This window comes from Prenolepis imparis, unplaced genomic scaffold, assembly GCF_030444845.1.
Source record: "Prenolepis imparis isolate NDT839.2.m4 unplaced genomic scaffold, iyPreImpa1.0 SCAF_4, whole genome shotgun sequence".
Classification (NCBI taxonomy): Eukaryota; Metazoa; Arthropoda; class Insecta; order Hymenoptera; family Formicidae; genus Prenolepis; species Prenolepis imparis.
This window is the reverse complement of record NW_028141162.1, coordinates 10,605,935-10,629,197: the sequence shown is the minus strand read 5'-3', so window position 1 is coordinate 10,629,197 and position 23,263 is coordinate 10,605,935. Positions and strand designations below refer to the sequence as shown.

Sequence of the window (23,263 nt, the reverse complement as noted above, 5' to 3'; positions counted from 1 at the left end):
GATCTATTAGAGATAAACTTATTTATTACATTAATAATGTAATTTTATAAATTTTTGTATTTGGGATTTTAAAAATTTTCTGAAAATATACATTTTACTTTTATTGAACGTAAAAATTTGAAAGTCGCAATGTATATAACGATCAAAACATTTATTCTTAATAATATTTTGCATATTACAATATTTTTCTTTTTTTTTATATGCACAATCACGCAATTTGTTTTTTTAAAATAGTTACATTATAATCTACACGGATTACCGTTCGTTTACAATCGGATATTTAAGAATGCGCGTTTCGTCAGTTCTAAGAAAAATCATACTAAACTATAGCGTATATACATGTGATGTTACCCCGTCCTCGAAGTATTATCTTATATATATACTGCTGATAAACAATGATTACATAATTGAAAAATACGTAATAAAATGTCCCTATAACAATTATACAGAGGTCTGATCAGAGTCTGGCAAGACGTAATGGTTTTTAAAAATATAGTAGAATATCTCTATTTTGGATCTTCTTTCTTCTCTGATCTGAAAAATTCAGAATGAGGAGTAGTTCTATTGTAAATGTATAAGATGCTCTTATCACACCAACTCAGCGGAAAGGCGCGGCTAGCCCGTTATATGAATTTTGCGTGGTTTTGTAAAATGCGTTGTACATTTTTCATGTGATTTAACTTTAGAAGTATCTCTTGGATCCTGTTAATTTTATTTATAAGTATTTTACGATTTTTCGTAATATGCACAATAGATTCGATGATGCGCGTATACAGCATATTTATACTGTATAATCAATTCGAGAAACAAATCAGTTTACGGTACAATTTCAAATACAGAATAAATGGTATTAGAATTTTACGAAATATATTGTATATATATATATATAATTTTTTTTTTAGTTTTTCGGATATTGCCGCATTGCGCTACAGGAACATTGTTATCGTTTACACGCCATGTTATTATACATAGGATTTTTCGCGCGAGTCATCTAGTAAAAATGTATTTACGTTGACCGCCATGTAGTACACCGTTTTGCGAAAAAGGATTCAAAAAGGAGTTGAACGACTCGTCAGTTAAAATATAAAATTTAGAATTACAATGCAAATTTTTTTGTCGTATGTAGTAATTCTTTATCATTCAGATATTCACATTTGTATTCACTATCATTCAGTATAATTTAATAACACCAGTCTCGTTTTATTTATTAATATTTTTCCGTTTCACATACTTTGCGCTCATATACGTATGGGGCTTCTCGTTATGTATATATATCAGATTTATCAAATATTCCACAGTACAAAGATATAATCGACGATTATTACTCTTTCGATATCTGATGACCTTCATCATCGTCGTCATATAAATCTTTCGTACAACGGATCTCAAATTTTCGTCTATTCACGCAAACAAAAGTGATAAACTATATATAAACGTTGCTCGCGTCATAAACTTACACTAGTGCAGGGAAAACAGATCCCCGGCGGAAGGAAGAGGTGCCAGGCCGCCAGTCACGTCGGGCAATTGCGTTAAATCAGGAAGATTCGAAATATGAGACTTCACCTCCGATCGAACCGCACATACCTTCTTAAGCTTTTCTTTATAGTCCTATAAATAAAAATAGAATAACTGTAATATAGTAAAACTTGTAAAAATTCTTGTTATTAATGCAATTTAAGTAAACTAATAACTCTGATTTGCTTTATGCATTTTTTTTTATGAATAGCAGTATATTTTTAGCGAATAAATTGTAATATAAATATAACAAAACAAAATGTCTACAATGCAAAGAACATGTTCTAGATTTTACATAAGTCTTATACTGTTACTGCTAAGTTTATGCGAACAATAAGAAAAGAAAATAGTATAGTTATACTTCTAAGGTGCTTTGCGCCTGCTGAAGTAGTTGCCTCTGCGCCAAAGTGTAGTCTCGTAGCATCGTCAGTAATCTCCTTCTGTCCTCCATTTCGGCTTGCAACCGTCCATTGTAGTCGGCTAGAAGAGCGGCGGCCTCGTTCACTGCGGCGCTCAACTGATCCGCGGCCGTTCGATCGGCGAGATTTGCGAGCAGCGAGACCTCCGAGACTTCTGGTGGCAAAGATGCGATTCGTTCCCTAACACCTGCATCCGAGGACGCGGTATTTTCCAGATCCTGAAAAAGCACAGAAAGCATTAGTCTGTAGTATAAAATAACATTTTGTAAATCTTTCAAATACTCGCCGTAGTTGACGGAAAAATCTTCACTGTGTTGCTACATTTACATACAACATATTCTATTCATGTGAAAACAAGCAAAATATACGGTATAATACATACTGCGATTAATAAAAAAAATAGGTTTATAAAAAAACTATGGCACATCAAAAAAGAAATAGCGAGTGTGATATTTTTATACCGAGAAGCAAAACATCGATCAATTACTAAAAATCAGCATCCACTTGAGTTACAAAGTTCTCAAGAAATTAAAGAGAAAAAGGATATACAAATTTTACTCGGAACAAGAAAAAAACTAAGCCGCTAACACAACCAAATAAAACAGACAAAATCAACAGGGTGGATGTGTCAGAGTTGTCAAAGCGTCTACTGATATGCCTCATGGATTCAACATGTACTTTCATATGAATAAAATATTTTATTGCTAACGATACAAATTCCGCATCATGATTGTTGCTTGTATAATTAATAAAATTAACCATTAAGGCTTTGATGAGTTCCTCGGTTTCCGGTGGATCGCCGGCGGGAGTTCGTGGGCTTAATGTCACATGAAGCTCTTTGGTGCCATCCACTTCGACTTCGGTCTCTGATTTTTTCTTCTCCTTTTTTTCTTTCTGCAAACAACAAGTGCATATCAGTTTTTTTTACTCATCATAGAATACTTTATTCATCATAATTATAAATTACTGTTTGAAAAGTATTCCAGAAATTAAGATTATTTTTATAGAATATATATTGTGTTACAAACATTAAATAAATCCTATTGTGTTTCTATACAAATTATGCTTTCGATATGTAATTATTTTCAAATTGAAAGTTTTAATTATATACTATACTAGAAAACTTTTATATATAAAATTTAAAAGAGTACATACCTTTACTTTTTCTATTTCAATTTTTGCTTTCTTTTTTTGTGGCGGTCCCACAGAATCCTTCTCTGAATTTACGAAAGCTCCTTTAAACTCCGCTATCTGTGTTTTGTCGTAAACTCCTCTCTCTTCCCAGATTTGTAATAACCTGTTTAATCGGTCCCTCGTCTTTTCATCGAAACCTTTCATGTGCTCAAATGCTTTTGGTAAGACTGTTGCGAATTCCTTTCCAAACTCTGGTCCTTTCTTCTTGCTATTTTGGATGACATCATTTGCCAGATACATAAACATTAATTTGCGATTGTCCTTCACTGTAAAAATGTATGCAGAAAATTGTTAAATTTATGTACACACATACTATCAATTGCTATATAAAAAGAGTATGCATATAAATAAGAATCCATATCTCTATCATTTAGTCTGTATAATGTATTCTAATTATAATCACAAATTTGCATTTTTGAAATTCTCATTTAGATATATCTCTTACAGTCTCATAGTAAATTCAAATACATTGCTACTATCATTCGCTTCAATGAGCATTATTGTATCACTGCCATTATCTCATTTGACAAAAAGATACGATATTAAATATATATATATTTTTTTTCGACAATATCACAAATATTTTAGGAAATATATCGTTTAAAAATTTAATATTTTAAATGGATCGCTCAATCTTTATTGTCCAACGAGTGAAAGGTAAACAAGGCGAGCGTCGCTTATTCATCAAGTTCATCGAAACTACCTATATTATATTATATGGAGATAATAACTTTTTAAGCCACGAGACAACGCGGTATACAAATTCGCGGTGCATAATTGAAGTTGCGCTACATAATCTTAAATTTCTACAGTTATGTAGTGCAATTGTATAACCTAAAAGCTTCGATAAAATTCGTCGAACTTGGGCGACGACCTCGTTGTCTCGAGGAGACGATCTACCACGTTGTCGAACTCGAGCATTGTCTTTTCGAGCCAGCGGTAGGGAAAAACAATTAGGAAGCTCGCATCGGGGATGTGGCAGAAGATCGTACCTTTGCACAACTCCTTGAACCAGATCTTTACGATGGTCGGATGGTGTTTTCTGTGATGTATCAGCCAGAGCGAGAGCGTTTGGATGCTCTGCTGCGATGGGTTCAGATCCATCAGCCGTTTGACCAGGGCGCTCTCCGTGAACCCCGTCATCGCGTCGACTTGGTCAGCGAGGTAGCCGGGATCCTCCTCCTCCTCCTCCTGTGATCTCGGTACAACTTCGGGCCCGGGCCTCTCTCTCCTCTCAAAGGTTTATCTCAGACTCTTCCGTGGCTTAACGAGAGTCGCGCGCAACGCGCAACGCGACATACGTCTACAGTTTACACGAATACTGCACAACAGCTGAATCCGGTGTAAGTTTACGATGGAGAAGCGCATGCGCGAAGCGCTGTGAGATGCGGATACTCGGGCAACTAAGATGAAACTCTCTCTCTCTGCGTCGATAAAAAGATCGATCGAGAATGTCTCGTGGTTTCCTGATCCTGCTCTAGATGGAGACGCTTTCGAGATTTGAGAAATGTCATTGATCAATAGATATATGTACGATTCTTTCTGCGTGTGATACGCTGCCGCTCTGTTGACTGAATTGAAAAAATCATTCATACATGAGTATGAGTACTCTTTCATTCGCGTGTGATGTACTGTCAGTTTGAACGAAAAACAGCTGTTTTTAATTCGTCTGTCATTCGCGCGCTAAAAACATAGATACTATATATCCATATATTATAATATTATATTATTAAATAAAATATTATATTAGTATTATTATATTATGTAATATATCTATGGCTATATATATATATATATAAAAGTAATTGCTGATACATGTAAGTAAAATATAGTTTGACAAGATAAGACGTAACAATCCGATTTAGAACAATAATTTATTCGTATATAATATTATCTCGGATGGCTAAAATGGACAAGTTTATTATATACAGTACGTATGATTTGAAACAATAATTTATTTCATACAGAATTATCGCTATGCCTAATGGACAGGTTATTGCATCTCTTTTTAAATACAGTCCATTTCCTCTTTCTAGAACATTTATTCCCTTCTCTATTCGATCAGTTTTCTTTTGCATTAAAATTTTTCTCTTGCCTGCAATAAGATTAAAATAGAGAAAATTGACTGTATTAATAACTTCATCACACATATGCATCATTAACATATAAATTGATAGAACATTTAATAGTATTTCTTCTATTATATATATATATATATATATATATTTGTAGAATATTTACAAGATTTGTTTGTGACAGAAATAATCATTTCAATGAGTTTAATACAAAACGTAATTGATTACTAATTGCAAAAAAGAAGATTGCAAGTTTAATATGAAAATTCAACATTATAAATATGTTGTACTAATTAGAGAAATATATCATTTATAATATATACAGTTGATTTAAAACTTTTCCATGATTTCATTATAATCGAATTATACGTTTGTATTTATCTCATTCACAGATCTCTCCTTAGCATAGATCAGTGAAAATAATCTCAAGACAAATCAAAATCTCTCACGTTTACAACAAATTTAAAATAAAGTCGTGCATCAATATCTAAGATTTGACTTGCATCTCGCTTTTCTTTCTCTTTTCTCTTGAAGTTTAAATATTAACATAATTACGTTATATAACGTAAAATTAACAGTATTTATAAATTTATATATGTGCATATAAGTGCATATACATTTAAGATGTGTTAATTTTAGCAATTGGGCCAACTTTGATAAAGTAGGCAGCTTCATCAATTTTTGACGAAGGAAATGAAAGAAAGAACTTAACTTCTATATTTTATTCCTATAATTAAGATTCTAAGATCGAACATGCCTGCTCGAAACAATAAGATGTATACTCTCGTCAAACTTAATAACGCGAACAAAATGTTTCGTGAAAACACGAATACTTAATTTCCAAATTTCAAACTGATATATAAGAATTTGAGGATAAACAAGATACTAACGATTCTTCTATCTGAAAAAGGCATCGCGCAATCTTATATATTAAAGTTTTATTTATTAATATGTAAAAAACTAACCATCTGGAATAATTACGAATCTTTCTCGATAATACTCCTAATTAATACTGCGTGTATATGTGTGTGTATGTGTATCGAACTTTATTTCGCAAATATATCGTATATATATTGGCTAACGAATTCCTCAATAATCAAGTAATCCTAGATCGGAACGAAATGTAATGTTAATCGAAGGAAGTCACGATTCCATTTTGTTGGACGTCGTCTCGAAATCCACTTCCGTCTTCAACTTCTGTTCCTCTCGTTTAGCTTCCTCGTGTTCCTCCTGTCCTATCTGATCGTCCACATTCACTTCCTCCTCTTCCTCCCCCTCTTCCTTGCCACCTTGCCTCACTTCCTCCTTCACTGTTACACCGCCGTCGGATTCGTGATTCTTCATCTCGCGAGCGTTCTCGGCCGACGAAGGATGATTCTCGTCCCTCGAACGATGGAAGGTCAGTATGTGATGGTCCAGCTCCGCGCTGAAGAAGAACTTGAGCGTGCACTTGGGACAATCGTAAGGTCGCGCGCTCAGGCCGTGTTCCTGTAGCAAGTGACTCTGCAAACAAACGTACTTTTATTCGAACAGAGAGGAAACGAAATAATAAATTGCTTTTATTTTTGTTCTGTTTGGAGCACGAAAAGACGCTGATTTAAATGAAAAATTAAATCTTATTCATATATGAATCTACATTATCTATTTATCTATTAATCTTATATTATTTATTAATCTATATTATTAATATAATTTATATTAAATCTTATGAAACACAGGATATTGAGAAATTCATTAATCTTAATGAAGAAACAAAAAAAAAACCATCTACTTCGTGCTGCTTTCGAACTTGTTCAAGTGTTCCTTTTTAAGAATTTACGTTTTCCGCTTATCATATAATAGTGCTATTTTGCATTTGAGATATATTAGCGATTAAAATACCTGAAGACCAATAGGAGTTGTGAAGAGCGATTGGCAGAGGTAACAACTGAACGCAGCGCAGCCAACAAAAGTATGCTCTATTAAATGAATTTGCAATTGCATAGGACTGGCGGCCTCAAATGAGCACAAATGGCATCGCAAGGCTTCCAAGGAAGCTCTCCTAGATGTTTCCAGATGTTCCTTTCTTACGTGTTGTTGAATTTTGGCTTCCGTTGGAAATGATACCTGATAATTTTAATTTTATTTTAAATTAGCCCCCGTTTTATTTCTGTATATTTCAAGCCTTACTTTTAATATTTTAAATAAAGTACTGTAATATTTTAAATAAAATACTTTAATATTTTTAATAAAGATATGATTTTGTGAGAACAATATAATCTTAAAAAAAAATAAAAAAAGATTGTCAGAGATCGTAAAAAAGAAATATTGCAATTTTCACAGGAATCCTGCAAAATTCCTTTCTAAATTTCAAATTTTATTATTTTAACAAGAGAAAAAATTAGAATATTAAAGCTTTATCGAATGTAATCTTGAATTACTGGATGAATTTATATAATTTTTATATATTATTTTATTATTGATTATCTTAAATTTATAGATTATTTGAAAATTGTAAATTACTATATACTAACCTGACACTGTATACATGTATAGGTTTTCGAACCACTGTTAGTCTTTTCGTGTTCTGCGATTCTGTGCTTCTCTGCCTCTTCGGGATCTTCGAACTTTACTCCGCATTCTTCGCAGCGTTTTTTATCCGTGCTTCCCTCGTTTCTGGTTCGATTCTCCACATTGAGTCCTCTGTCATCCCACTTGTCCTTGGAGTTATTCCATTGGCCGTTCTTGATCGCGAACCAGGTCGTATCGTACTTGGCCCGTTCGTAGGTTGTTGAGTTTAGAATAGGCAATCCTTGAGAATGTCGCATGTAGCAGGGTTTGCAGACCTTGAGCGGTTGTCCGCTCGTACTGGCAGGATTAGGTGGCAGGCTGACAAAATCGTCGGCGGCAAAATCGCGCAAACAGAGACAGCAACCCTGGCTCTGGGTTTTGCCGCTACCCGGACTGGTCGGACTAGAAAGGGCGGCGCTACGCGATCCCGAAGACGTTCGTAAATGATGCCGCGCATGCAGACGACACTCTAGTTCGCTGATCAGCGTTTGCCGGCAAACGACGCACGGCGCGGGCAAATGAGGCAAAGAATTGTCCAGTCGTTGTTGCGGGTCCACGTTCTCCAAGCTATGTCTTTGCACGTGGTCCAGGAATTGACTCTCCGAGGTCAGACAACCACGACACACCACGCACGTGTCGCTCAGTTGTATTTTACAATGTTTCTGGAGCTTGTGTTCGGCCAAGGTCGCGCTAGACAGGCACACCTCGTCGCAGATGTTGCACTTGTGACGTCCGCCGGGTTCGTTGGACGCGTGTTGGATTCTCGTGTGCGATTCTAGCTCGGTTCGCGAACGACAAACCTCGCCGCAATAACCGCACGTCAGGGTACTCAAGGTGGATAAACTCTTATTGGATAGTTTAGGAGGTGTGTGAGCCAGTTTCTTGTGTGCCTGCAGCTCAGCCTCGTTCGCGAACTCGCCGCGTTCGCAGAGCTCGCAATGCTGGCCGGAAGCGCCGTAATTTGTACGTTTATTGTTGTCGCGCTGATTCAGGGAATTGTTGTTACTCGACGCTGGCGAGCGACCTCTCTTCAGAGACTTCGTCTAGAAAGTTGGAAAAAAATCGGTTAACAAGTAATTACAAGATTAATAGATTTTATTTTTTCAATCTTAATAATATAACAGATATTTACTTCTTCCTGATTTCTAGCCGTTCGATGAACGCGCCCATTCTCTCTCGAGTTACTTCTGACGGATGGCATCTGATGGTCCTGGGCCGCATGATGAGCCTGAGCGACGTGTCGGTCCAAGAGAAACTCTACCGCAAAACCTTCTCGGCAGATGGGACATCTATAGAGACTGGTCGAGTGGCTGGCCAAATGAAGCTGGAGTTCGAGATCTGAACCGCAGCAGATTCCGCAGAAGAAGCAACGCGCCGCGATGCTACCACCGGGCGTCGAGGCCGGACTCCTCGTGGCACCGACCGGGCTGCTGTTCATCAGGGAGACGGCGGATGGAGGTGCGTGCACACTGCGTACGTGCGCCGCCAATTCGGCCTCGCTCCTGAAGAAGCTCCTACCTTCGCCGGAAGCTGCCGTGTTTGCTCCCGGCGGCGAGTTCTCATTGTTGGGCACGGCGCACGTGCTGCACCGGTAGACCCGACACTCCTGGCTGTGCTTCACCGCGAAGTGCACTTGTATCGCTACTCTGGAGTCGAAGGTGTCCCGGCACAGAGCGCAACGGTACAGATGATGCGCGTGCACGTCCAAAAGGTGCCTCTGAAGTTGATCTGGATGCGGGTACAGCTTTTTACAGGCACTGCACGCATACTCCTTGCTGACCTGGCTCAGATAGTGTTTGGTCAGGTGAGCCAGCATGTCCTCGCGCTCCGAGAAGATGGCTTCGCACTTGGGACATAGATGCTGTCTGCCGGACATCTCCTGGTTACGGTGGTCGGCCTGCAAGTGTCGCGCCACATGCTCCCGGAAGGATTCGAAGTCTTTTAACGCGGCACCGCATTGACCGCATAGCAGAGTATTAGCGGTATAACCGCCGACAGCGTCCGAGGAAGATCTGGTCGAGTGCTTGTTCGTGAGATCGGCGGCTTCCGGCGCGTCCCGGGTTTTCGATATCCGGGAATCTCTCGCAGCACCGTCGTAAATGCTGCCGTTCAGCTTCGTTTCTCCGTAATCTATAGTGTGCGTTGGCGCCGGTCGGCGATTCTCACAGTGCTGAAGAACGTAGTGCTCGGCGTAGGAAGCCGCCGAGGCGCACGGGATACTACACAAGGGACACATCATCATCGCCGCGCCGAAACCGTCGATTCGGTGTATCGACAACAAATGATCGCGTAGGCAGGTCAACGTAGAGAACTTCATAGTACATTGGTTGCAGGTAAACGTGTTCTCGTAATGGTCCCGTTCACCAGCGGGCCTGTCGCCTCGATCCTCGGACGGTGGGTACTTGCGATCCAGTCGCGGTTCCTTCGTGATGTCCTGGCGATCCAGCGGTTTACAGGCAGCCGCCTGCTGCTCGTTGGAGGTTCGGTTTGGCGACGGTGGCCGAGCCGTACCTTCCGCGCCGCTCAGGATCGCCTGGTGCATCGTGTGCACGTGCATCTGCAGCTGCTGCATGCAGCTGAACGAGTCCCGGGTGCAGTACATGCAGGCGAGTTTCAGGGGCGAGCTGAGAACCGGAGTAGTGGAGGCGCTACCGGTGCCCTGCGACGTCTTCAGGACGTTCCTCGGGTTCAGACTGAGATTCAGCGACGGCGACGGCGACGATGGTACCGGCGGTGACGACGTGCTGTGCGAGGATACGCTTCTTCTACCGTAGTCCATGTCCTGAAGCTTGAGACCAGCTGATTGAGAAGACGACGATTGATGTTTCTTGTGAGACTGCATGTGCGCTGTTAAGGCCGCGGCTGTACTGTAGCCTCTCGTGCAAGCCGTGCATTGGTAAGGCCTCTGGGTGTCATGCGTTTTCAAGTGGATCTTTAAGTGATCGCTGAAAAAAATGATAATCGAAAAAGAAAAATATATTAGAAAACTCGTATCAAAATTTACAAGATAAAATTCAGTTACTAATTTAGACATATTAATTAATTTATGTAAGCGCGCTAAGCAGAGAATTAATAGTTAAAACATATATATATGATATATGAGCAAATAATGAAGTAAAGAATAAAATAATTTTAAATAAATTTCTTCTTTATAAATATAAGAAATTTATAAATGTATTTAAAAAAGGATATTTATTTTATTTAGCGCTGAAAATGTAATTATGTGACAAAAATAACATTTTTACTTAGAGACGTATGACAATAATGTTACCTAACTACCTATTTATCAACGTATCAATTCTAATTGCATTTTAAGTGTAAAATGTAATTTATCATATTAAAAGATAAATTAGTCTATATAATAGGTCAGTCCTCTATTTATAAGAATATATTTAGTGATCGAGATCTCGGGATGGAAAAAAAAAGAAAAAAAGAAATTGATAGATTGATTTAATTTTAAGATAGTCGCTACGATAATGATGTTATCAAAAATATATTCGTTAAGTGTCGTTAAGAAAAATAGATTTATCTTATTTAGTATTAAAGACGTATAATTATGCAACGAAGATAACACTTTTACTTAAAGACGTATGACTTAATAATGTTATCTAACTATCTATTTATCGATTTTAAAAGTAAAATGTAATTAGAATTGATATATTGCTAAATAGATAGTTAAATAACATTAATAGACCTTTAAGTAAAATTGTTATCTTCACCGCATAATTATGTTTTCAACGTTAAGTAAAATAAATATCTTTTTTTTAACGATAGCGTTTTTTTTTTTTAAACATTACTAGAACAACACAAGGGCGCACGTAGCGCATCCCATTCTTCAATTCTATATTAAAAAGAATATTTTTAAAAAGATAACATAAAGTTTATTTAAATTCGAATATTTTTTGAAAAATCAGCTTATTAAAGTGTTAATATGCTAATTAAATTTTAAAATAAACATATGTTATAAAAATTAAAATAATAATGTAAATAATATGTTATATAATACTTTAAAATCGAATAATTTTTTTTGACAGAAATCAGTTGATAACTGTCAAAAATATTAATCGAGTTTAAAGAATAACAACATATTATTTTAATTTTTATAACAAATTATATTAAAAATTAATTAGTAAATTAACACTTTAATCAGCTGATTACTGTCAAAAAATATTAAAACGAAAATTTGCTAAAAAACGTTTAAAAAAAGTTTAAACTTTTAATTTAAAAATTAAAGCCTGTGTTAGTCGTAGAACATATTCTAAGGGCGCGTTTTAAAGGTCTCTTCAAGACTTACAAAATGAGTCCTCAGAAAATGTTCTATGACTTACACAGGCCTTATTTTTCGCGAAAAACGTTTAAACTTTGAATTAAAAAATTAAGATCTGTGTAAGTCGTAGAACATTCGCTGAGGGCTCATTTTGTAAGTCTTGAAGAGACCTTTAAAACGCGCCCTCAGAAAATGTTGTACGACTTACACAGTTCTTAATTTTTGCAAAAAACGTTTAAACTTTGAATTCATTAATAATATGTTATTTAAAACTCGGTTAATATTTTTGACAGTTATCAGCTGATAATTGTCAAAAATATTAATCAAGTTTAAAGTATTATAACATATTATTTAAAACATATTTTATTATTTTATTTAATTTTATTTTGGACTAACTGTCAAACTGCTAACTGCTAACTTTCGCGATGACATCCTTTCGATGTTATGAATATAAAACACAACGCGAATCGACAGAGAGCCAATCAGCATTACGGAAAAGAGGCAACAATACTTCGAGACTTTCGAGAACCGACATGCCTTTTTTTAGAAAGGGATCTGCTGATTTCTGTATCGTTCTTTTTAACATAAGATCGAAGAATGGCGCGCGCTTGTTTTGTTCTAGTATTTTAAAATTAACTCAGCCTATCATTTTTTTTTCACAATCTCGAGCCACAAGTAGGATCATCCTTAGGTGTAGAAAGGGTATCACTAAATGCTATTCTCGTAGACAGATGACTGACCTATTATATAGACTAATTAATCTTTTAAAATAATAAATTGCTTCTCGTGCGAAAGAGATCTGGTAGCTAATTCAGGAGATTCTATTTCCTGTAATAAGCGACGAGAGTCTATGTATATTAAGGTTCATCACAGAAACCGCACTGTCAATCACACGTGAAAATAGATTCGCCTAACGGATGAGAATATTTCGATTTCCAGTGCGGAAGTCGGATATAAAACGATCGGGTGTAGCGCGCCGCGATCTTTAATAATAAAACTGTAGCACGTGATCGACAATGTTAATTTATCGACGATTTGATATACCTCGAACGAGATACTTACGCTTAATCTCGGAGATTGGATTTACGGTAAAGCGATGGCGAGTCAATCCGAGGAAAAGAATTAAACGACGGCAAAAATTAATGAAAATGGACGGCAAGTTTCGTCGAAACTTGCTTAAAAATATTTTTCTCGGGTGCTAATTAAGTGTCCTACTAATAAAGCGCCAAATATATTATTTAGAAGGAAGAGATCGGCGATGTGCGGTTATATTAAGTGCACGATGACATTTCCACAACAGTGGAAAAATTTCTTATTAGAAAATAAATTACCCTCTCGTTATCATATCGTGAGAAATGGGAATCTAAAATCATTTTATATCATGCGGCTATCATTATCGTCGCGCTTTTACACGAATGTGAAACTATATTGGTATATGAATTTTAAACGCGTTATTGATTCTTTCGATATTTAAATGTGCAAAAGAAGTGGTATAGAAAATCGTTATTCCGTGGTAAAGTAACGACAATGGAATAGCAACAAAGTGTCTAAGTGTCTATATAATCTAAAGTATCCAAATTGGTATTAATTTATCTTTCTTCAACGTATATACGTCTTGTTTTATATTAGACAGAAATTGATATCAAGAAAGATGGAATGAAAAATATCTTGTCGTATTTATTTTATAATTCTTTCGGAAAGAGAAAATAAGAAAATTAATTTTCGCATTTCTCAAATAATCGACTCGCGAATCTTTTATTTCATCACACGATCATTTTAATTGAATACATAATATAAATAATTGTGTATGAAATTAATGTATCTGCGCGAATTTGTTAATCGCGTTCTTTGCAAAAATCGATCAATCGTATAAAATAGACAAGTTTGCGAAATACGAATCTCTCGTATTATATTTCTTTCATCCATCCTATCGATCCATCAATCCTAAAAACACAAAGATGCGAACAAAGATCATTTTCGACATAAATAAATGTAGGATTTTGGACATATCAAACCCGAATAATTAGCTTTCGAGGCTTTTGCTGATTAAGAAAAACCTTAAAAATTTACACAACGGATAGAAATATCTTTGTTACGATCATTTCGTCTATCGTGACAAAAAATGTATCAATAAATAAAAAGATTCGTGTGTTAAAAAGCATCGAGAAGAGGGTACAGAGATTTCGGACAGAGTCGAACGTGGGTAAGGATTCGCTGATTTTCGTGATAGAACTCCGCGAATGAATAATTCATCGTTTCATCGTGTATCTGTATGTGTGTGTGTGTGTGTGTCGATGGTGGAAAACTGAATCCGCATTTAAGGTGAGGTCAGCCTGACGAGATTTGAGCGAGCGAATGGTCAGCGAGCTGTCTCGGCTCGCCGAAACGAAGACAGACGGCGAATTTACTCCTGCACTTTGCGCGTGAATTATTCATGCGCCACCAGGATTATCGCCCGGTGAACCGCGGCTGTCCTATTATCGAGCGTATCGTTTTGCGGCCGAGCGAGCAACTGACGACGAAAGAAAAAAAAAAAAAAAAGAAAAAAAAAAGTTTAAAAAAGGACTCTCTCAAAAGCGTGTAAAAAGCGTCGCGCTCGCTTAACGAAGAGAATGGACCGACGACGAGTTCGCGCCGGTCAAGCCGGTATTAAATACAACTCGCATATTCCTGTTTTCACACTACTATTATGTATTCGATATATCTCGACGTTGACCGTCTCACATCGTGGACCATAGATGATATTCGAATGCAGATTGAGATCTTGTTTCGTTTTTTTAATTACATATTTTACACTCTACTTATTTTACTATTAGATGTAGAAAATGCGAGAAGACCAACAGCTCTTAATAATATTTTATTCTCGCTTGAAATGATTTAACTCTCGCTGAAAATAAAAAAAAAATCGAATAAAGTGATCGTGCTATTTAATAATAGGCTTCAAAAACGTTTTACAAAAAAGCATCTTAAAAATAATTTTATAATATCGATTTATATTTCTCTTTACAAAATTATTATTAAATATTACGAAAAAATATTTTGCCTTCAAACCTAATCATCCCCGTTATTGTTAAAAAATAATTAATCAATTTTAGAATAATTAAGCTTAGTTAAGCTAGAGAAAGGGAATTGAAGATCTCATAGTGATTTCTAAGAGTCTAACTCACGGAAGAGAGAAATGTGGAGTTCAAGCGCGAAATGGCGAGCAGCCATTCTACAAGAAGAAGATCGTGTTTAGGGTGCTGAAAGGAAATGGAAATAAATGGACCGTTAAACTCCACCCTCGTGAGAATCGAAAGAATCACCCTATCGCGTTGATTCGTGGGTGCGTTCACTGCACGATCTTTACGTATTTTCATCTTAAAAGTTTCACTTATGATTCAAATAATTCATATCTGAAAGATAATCATTTATTACACATCACCATTCATTACAATTACTTGATTAAATCACTCGATTTTGTGGTTTTTATTATTCATCTTTTCAATTGTTGATAATCATGTATCATCTTATTTCGAAAAGCAATTTTTGTTTAGTGTCTGTGTCAATATTTGAGATCAACTGACTATGTAAAAAATTTTATACTTCTTGTTTTTTTTATCGAAATTAGAACAACACAAGCGCGCGCCATTCCTCGATTTTATTATATAAAAGAATATTTTTATATAAAGTTTGTTTAAATTTGATTAATATTTTTTGACAGAAAATAGCTGATTAAAGCGTTAATTTGCTAATTAAATTTTTAAATAAAAATATGTTATAAAAATTAAAATAATAATGTTATAAATAATATGTTATAATACTTTATCCACGATTAATATTTTTTGACAGAAATCAGCTGATAACTGTCAAAAATATTAATCGAGTTTAAAGTATTATAACATATTATTTAAAACATAATATTATTTTATGTAATTTTATTTTGGACAAATTGTTAAACTGTTAACCTTCGCTGCTTGATGCTATGAATATAACGCACAACACGAATCGAAACAACCAATCCTCATCGCGGAAAAACGACAATGTCAATAATATGCCTTTTTTTAGAAAGGGATTAAATTAGTGCAAAAAGCGAACAGTTGTCGTCAAAGTAGCTAGAGGTCGGATCGTGACTTCGAGTTGATTGTCGATGGACCATGAGAACTACGAGACTGCCGTAAAATGTGCGATCTCGCTACCGCATTCCTTGAGAATAAAAACATTGCCATGACGAGGTATTACTCGTGAGATACATAAAATTTTCCGACCGGTTTTTCGCAATCGAATCGAACTTAAAACATATATAAATTAATTTTCTTTTAAAATTTTTTCAGAAAATCATTCTATTTAGATTTTTCGAAATATAAAAATTATAACAAGAGAAAATTTTTTTCTTATACGTCAATTAGACATTACGATTTTGAGCTACATATCATAGTATATAATTTTTTAATATTTTGATTTTGCTTCGGTTCTCTTCTAATTAATAAATTTTAATGAGACGATATATTGAAATAATATGATGCATATCTACCGTAAACGAAAGTCTTAGTTAAGATATCTTATTCTGAGAGACGCTCAACGTGAGAACCACGGAAGATTTTCACCCTTTTGTTTGTTAGATCACCCAAACTGACTGTTAAAGTGGGAGGACGAATAGAGACGTGGCGTAAAGATCTTGCGGTACGATTGTAATAGCGGCTGACAGGTGAGGAGCAAGCCTCTGTTAGGACTTTTCTCAACAATAATATCTCGATTCTTTGCAGTCCTGTTTTTACCAAAATCGGCGCAAGATTGTCATTTCAAAATTATTAAATTATATACTCACATGCGTCAAGTTTAATACAGATTAACAAAAAAGAATATCGCAGATGCGAAGATTATCCAAAAAGCGATTATCTAATTATATATAATAGCGTAAATATTTGTTATAATAAAAAAATATAAAAGAATTGCACTCGAATTAAAAAATCGACAATTTTAATTACGATTTTTATACATTTTTTACATTCTATGTGTTATACTGTTTATTTGCTATTAATAAAATCGTGGATCTCGATTTTTTTTCGGTAAAAAAGAGCTGACAAAGTCTTGACGATGAGTAGAATCGTTCGTAGGGATTCGTATAGTGTCATCGGTTGCGAGCGCGACTTTAACGGCCGGCGAAGGCGGACGAGCGGCAACGAGGCACTTGACTAATGTTCTACCTGTTGTCCCGTAACACCTATGCGTCCTACCTGTCTGCTCACCTGGGGCCCCGCGGGGGCTCGCGAGCGCACACGCGTGTATCCAGTTAGAAAAAAATACTTTACGCGGGGCCCTCTGTCTTTCTCTCTTTCTCTCTCTTGGACCCAGCTTAGCATTTCAATGCGCACGGGACGATTCAATATACACCGAGAGAGGATAACGCGTGAGAAAGAAGGAAACAAACAGATGGATACTATGCGAAGAGTACTAAGGAGCGGGTGGTAGGAGGAGAGAAGAAAGAAACAGAGCCACGTAAGAGAGTAAGCTTGACTAATGCCACCCGGGGCCGTGGTCGTCGTGTGATCATTACTCATTTGTCACCCGTTGGATCGGCGTTCCTCGTGGAATCGGCCGAAGGGCCCGTTGGGCCCCGCCAGTACCCCGTCGAGGGCCCTCGTTCCACCATCTGTTGCGTTTATCATGCTTGTGCCAGCGCGATTGTTTCTCTTTTACGATTGTCTTTCGATAATCTTTACCTTTATCTACGTTTCTCTCTCTCTACTTTATGATAATTTCGTAAACGTATTTCCTATCAGTGAACACGTCATATAGTCCGAGATAATTGAAAGATTTTTAAAGTTTGTCTTTGATTGCTCGTCCATAGTTGATAAGATACTGCGGAGAAGTATCATCGAGATAAGATTTTGCGCTTACCTCCTAGAGAAGGCAGCCTCACATTTCGAGCAGCGATATCGCCTGTCTCCGGTGTGCAGCTTCACGTGACGATCGCGGCTGCGTTTGTGTTTGAACAGTCTGTTGCACCAACTGCACTGATACGGCATCTGATCGCCGTGACTCTGAAATTGACATAATTGTCATATTATTATAGTACTAATTCTGTCAAAACATGATGATTCCTTTTCATATAGGAATCAAAAAGACGCAGCGAATAATAACGATGACAATGTACTCGCAAAACTTTAACAGAAATTGCATCCTTGAAACTTAATGAAGTCACAGAATCTGGACATTTTTAAATAAAAATTCTATATATCGCTTAGAACTTGCAACATATACTTCAAGGTTCTATTAACGCGCATTTAAAAGTCCGCAGCTATCTACGAAACGAAAGGTACCTCGACCAAACCTCGGGAGGATACTTGACGGGCACAAATAGCCGGTTCATGCTTAACATCTCAATACGCTGCGCGAGTTAAATGCGAGGAGCCTGGTCGGACGCGCCAAAAGAGTCGGTGGAAAAGAAGAGCAAAGAATCATAGAGCAAGGAGAGAAAGAGAGAGAGCAAGAGAAGGAGAGGTAACGTCGGTTCTCTGTCGGCCTCGGCCGCGAGGACGCGTCACCCACCCAGATCACGGTGACCGATATGATCCCATACGGGTCACCTTCTTTGTGCTCCCCCGCTCGCGTAAAACGCTCGTCGCACGTGGCTCCGGAGCACGAAACGGTGCCGCGACAAGGTAAGTAAGCTCGGCACGTACCGACGAGACTGTGCGGTCGACTTTCGAGTCGTCGGCTCCTTTGAAGAGACAATCTGGACGACGGCCGAAGCGATCGCCGCCTGGTCTCTCGCTCGGTCCGGTCGAGGAGGATCACCGGACAGACGGTATGCCGATGCAACGGCGACGGGAAGGTATATATCTGGTAGTTTAGCTAATCGGACCAGGCAATAACCAGCAACGATGTTTTAGATCGCTTGAAGATGAAAGGTTGCCTGAGAGAGAATTCGAGTCGAATAGCCCTTGGACGCGGTCGCGTGAGCTGTAGGTTACACCTCAGAGTATTTTCTTCATGAATGTTAATGAGGAAAAAATTCACTCTTTTCGATTTTATGAATCTTTAGACATTTGCGCCCGAATTACTGCGCTGGTTCCTCTGCCACTCTTTTCAATACTTTATCTTTAGACATAGCTTTAATATAATTTCTGAAGTATAAAAAAAATTAATTTTGTTCTCCAGCAATGATACAAATCCAATAAATTTAACTAGCTGGAGTAGCTACATCCCATGCGACCTTCCAAAGGATTGTATCGAAAGATGTTGAAAGACATATCTACAATATTTAACGAGATAAATTATTAATCGATAACTTTATGAAATTAATTTTATAAAATTTGAGGCAATTTTAAAATGTCTCGAACGTGTCAATGCTTCGTCTACCATCGCACGATATGACAAGTTCGCAAAGATTGAGATTACTCGTCACGTCTTTCGGTAGAATAAAACTAGCATTGCGTAGAAGTGCGTAGAATAAATAGGCAGCTATTTCTGCCTAGACTCGTCGAGGTCTTGTCTTGATTATCAGAGCCGTATCTACGTGCGATTCATATATGTATATACATATATATATGAATCCGCGAGCTGAATCGCACTTATATATATAAAAGTATATACATATATGTATTCAGAATGGACCGTCACAAGGAGGAACCGAAAGAGTCGGCTGCCACCTGGACGAATAACCTGATAACTGGTACAACCTGTTATGAGTATGATGCTACAGATTCTGACCTGATGATGACCCGTCCCAGGACGCGGAAGAACGAGCTAATGTCACCGCCATGCAAAATAGAAAAAAATCCGAGCAGAGAAAAAAAGAGACTCGCCACGCGTCTTTCAGGACACTCGCAGGAGGAAACGCGTTAACCTGCCCGCGTACGGGACTCGTCAACCTGCGGAATCACACCTTGGACCTTTTCTCACACCGCGTGAAAAGAGAGCTTTATTCGCAATATACGTGGCGCGCATACTAAATGCCTGTGACGAATGAATCCTTTTGGTTTCGTTCCTTCCTTTTTCTTTCCGCACTTGTCTGATCTTGTATCTCACGTTATCGCGAGTCGATGCAAAGTATATACTTAAGGTTGTAATAATTTTAATGTGTCACAGAAAGAAAAAAATATGGAAGATTACTCTCGTAATTTATACTAACGCGAATTTCAAAATAAAATATGCTCGATTCTTCTAGACTCGATTTTCTAATTTATAAAGATCTTTATCTCTCTGGACATGTTATTATGCAAATATATATGCTTGAATCTCTAGAATCGCATATATTTCTATCTTCAGCAATTTATATTTTCAACAATAATTGATAACAGTTAGAGAAACCTGATGATTGAGAAATCTACGGCTTTACCTGTTCGTGCTTCTTCAGATAGCTGAGACGCGGAAACTTTCTGTCGCAGAACTGGCAGGGATAGGGTGCGGCAGGGTTGGTGCCGTCGGGATTGACGTCGGCGTCGACCTCGGGCTCCGACGGGAAACTCGCCGACGTCGGAGTCGCGCAGGAAGACGGTGTCTCGCCGCCACGGCGTGAATTGGGCCCGCCATCCTCGCTATGCCACGAGGAACTTCCGGTTCCTAAGGCTTCTGCAATCAATAAAAAAAAAAAAATTATAAGCATTCGTTCGTTGTTCTCCACGTTCCTTCTATCGAGGATCGATCTACAAGGTTCACTCGTATGATTCGCTTCGCGAGAAGTGTCGCTCTGCTAGCGGGACCAGTTTTACATGTAACAAGGTGACCTTACGAACTCGCGTCATGCGTGTGTACGCGTAACGACATTACGAATCTGGTCTCACCTCGCCCGTTACGCGTGTCCCTTTACATCGTCCTCGTAACGACGCGAAGACGGTAAAACTCGTGCCATTAACCCAAGCGTGTCCTGGTTCGCTCGGGCAAAATCACGGTTTCGCAAAGCTGTATTCAACAGGCAGGATATTCCTTGACATCTCATTTAGGTCTTTGTTGGAGCAAAAATCTTTTCAAAGTATATACGAATAATTTTTATAAAACTGAACCGATATAACGTATTCAGAATTATGCTTAATTAATACTTATATAAAATTATACAAAGATAATTATCATAGGAGAGAGAATATATTTATATGCGTTTAAGCCGTGTAATAATTCTTGGGCACTTTTAAGTTACGTATTGTAACGTACACCTTCAAAGCGTGAAACGATTCGGAAGCAGTGACCCCGACTCGAGGCTTCGTAATAACTTACGGAGCAAAGGGGTCAAGTGAGGGAAGACCCCCGCGTCTCCGTCACAGAAAATCCGACTTATCCTCCTCCGCGTCGAGGGAGAGCGTGTCGCGCCGCTACTTCCGGCGAAGTCCACACGCCGGCTAATCACGAATAATTTATAATTGCCTGGAATGAGGACTAGAGAGATCCCACCGACTCTCCGGAGGATAGAGACGAAGCGCGCTGCTCGTAAATGGTGGAAATGACTCGGCTAGTTAGCCGTTTCCTCATTTGTCGTCGGCTCCGTCGACGGATCGACACCCACGAGTCGATTTAAGAGATTTTGCGGAATCCCAGTCTACGTGCGCGACAGAGACCGACACCCAGAAGAGAGACATCTCGTACGTCCGCGTAAATCGCTCGCATCCTCCACCCACACGTCATCCTCGCGAGCCTCATCTCTTCCTCTCCCAAAAGGATAGTCGCCCATGCCCACTTTTGCGTAAATTATTGCGTGTGTCGCATATATATATATATATATATATATATATATATGTATATTATATCTTTAAAAAGATTCGACGAAAGCGTGGATATTTTTAGAATTTGGATCTCTCTCGGTCTTTGAAAATTAAAACTCTCAAATCTAGTAATTTAATTTATTAATATTAATTATTGTTAATTTTGAAATGCGCGAAGAAAATGATTCGAGATGAGGCAATTCGTCAAGTAGACACTGTACTCTGTACTCCGAAAGATTTCACGTTGCGCAATGTGTGCGCACCTATCTCGCCCAATTGGCACCGCGACTGATTCACGCGTTCCAACGACTCTTCGGGGGTGCCGAGAGAGTTGTGAGCCGGAGAAAGGCTGTCTCGGAACGTGACCGATCAAGCAATAAATATAAATCGAACTGGAGGAACTTCTGGCAAATTAAACTACGGATATATTAAGCTACATAAATAGAAAATGTAACGTATTTATTGGGCGCCACTGAATTTTTTATGTATTTAAGAAATCATTTTTTCCTCTCCTCCAAGAATTCTCAAGAGCTCTCCGACACAGAATAATTTCCAAAGTACTCTTAAAATATCCTATATGTGAACATCTTACATACCGTATGCCAAGAGAAAAGGAATAAGATATCGGGGGAAAAAATGAGAGGGGTTGATTGCGGAAGCAATTGAAGAAAGAATTTTCTCGGATTTCGGGAGGGCTCTTATTTAACTTGCATTGCAATCGGCGACGATGTGTCATCGGGGCGAAAATAGGCGCACTTAGCGGTCCGACTCGATGCACGCGCTGCCGACCTGTGTCGCTGACAATGCTATTGTCGCTTTGCAACCTAATCTATTTATAGGAGCACTTCGACGACGCTTATTAATAGGGGCCCGACTTTAACTTTGTTAATTGTGACCTATGTTGGGCCGGGCGCCTTACGCGGATTTTATGCCAGTGGTGTAACGCGAATTATCATATTTGTCCTCATGGAAGAGTATACGTACTTATCTCTTTTTCATGTACCTTTTAATTAATCAAATCCTTAGAAATGTGTACGCGATGTGTATTATATAGATTTAGCGATTCATCTTTCATCTATGAATGTTCTTTGACTAATTTAAAAAAGTTAAAAAATTTTTCCTCAATAAAAAACTGTCGAAAGATATTATTTATCGTGGTAAATTAACAATTTCTTATTTTAAATTGTATTTTTGTGGCTAGTTCTCAAAATATTGAATTATATAATTCACATAAAATGAAATAAAAAAGTAAGATTTTATCATATGCTTGTGTTTCTCAAAGATTCTTCATTTTTGTTAAGAAAAAAACCGACTTTAAATTAAATCAAGAATTTATAGATAAAAGATGATAGACTTTTGCAATCTGGCAATTTTCCTTTGTTAATTGTAGTAATAATGTATACTTAATATGTTCAAAATGAATTTTAATCTTTTTATGAAAAATAGGAAATCAGGTCTTATACGGTCATTTCGGATGTTGACGTTAGTGCTTGACATCAGCATTTCGCGATGAATATTCACACTGTCCATTCGCAATTATAAAATAAAATTATCGCCGCTGTTACC

General features: G+C 37.6%; 2 protein-coding genes across 3 annotated transcripts in view; both read right to left on the bottom strand.

Annotated features, from left to right (window-relative positions):
- Nucleotides 1-50: 50 nt before the first annotated feature.
- Nucleotides 51-4,473, bottom strand: LOC145934716 (regulation of nuclear pre-mRNA domain-containing protein 1B). Its single transcript, XM_083035403.1, has 6 exons — nt 4,121-4,473; nt 3,090-3,394; nt 2,694-2,828; nt 1,877-2,152; nt 1,458-1,608; nt 51-534 (listed from the first exon to the last, which is right to left on the bottom strand). Exons 1-5 carry the CDS (start codon nt 4,269-4,271, stop codon nt 1,459-1,461), a joined length of 1,017 nt encoding a protein of 338 aa, XP_082891529.1. The 5' UTR covers nt 4,272-4,473; the 3' UTR covers nt 51-534; nt 1,458.
- A 464-nt stretch (nt 4,474-4,937) lies between these two features.
- L (zinc finger protein Lobe) overlaps nt 4,938-23,263 on the bottom strand; it is a 77,567-nt gene continuing 59,241 nt past the window's right edge. The window contains exons 6-11 of one of the 2 annotated variants that reach the window (XM_083035401.1): nt 20,344-20,576; nt 17,901-18,043; nt 8,886-10,698; nt 7,717-8,796; nt 7,085-7,309; nt 4,938-6,706 (exon numbers count right to left, since the gene is read on the bottom strand). In XM_083035401.1, the coding sequence (XP_082891527.1) occupies nt 6,347-6,706; nt 7,085-7,309; nt 7,717-8,796; nt 8,886-10,698; nt 17,901-18,043; nt 20,344-20,576 (3,854 nt within the window). In that variant the 3' untranslated portion in view covers nt 4,938-6,346. The remainder of the gene's footprint in view (nt 6,707-7,084; nt 7,310-7,716; nt 8,797-8,885; nt 10,699-17,900; nt 18,044-20,343; nt 20,577-23,263) is intronic. The other variant, XM_083035402.1, reaches the window with a different exon arrangement.

What these genes read in the sequence shown, in the direction of transcription:
- LOC145934716 (XM_083035403.1), bottom strand. Translation starts at nt 4,271, where the DNA reads ATGACGGGGTTCACGGAGAGCGCCCTGGTCAAACGGCTGATGGATCTG. An exon ending in GTTCAAGGAGTTGTGCAAAG is followed by an intron (nt 3,395 to 4,120) that starts GTACGATCTTCT and finishes ACATTTTTACAG; the next exon opens with TGAAGGACAATCGCAAATTA. An exon ending in AGGCGCAAAGCACCTTAGAA is followed by an intron (nt 1,609 to 1,876) that starts GTATAACTATAC and finishes TTTTATTTATAG; the next exon opens with GACTATAAAGAAAAGCTTAA.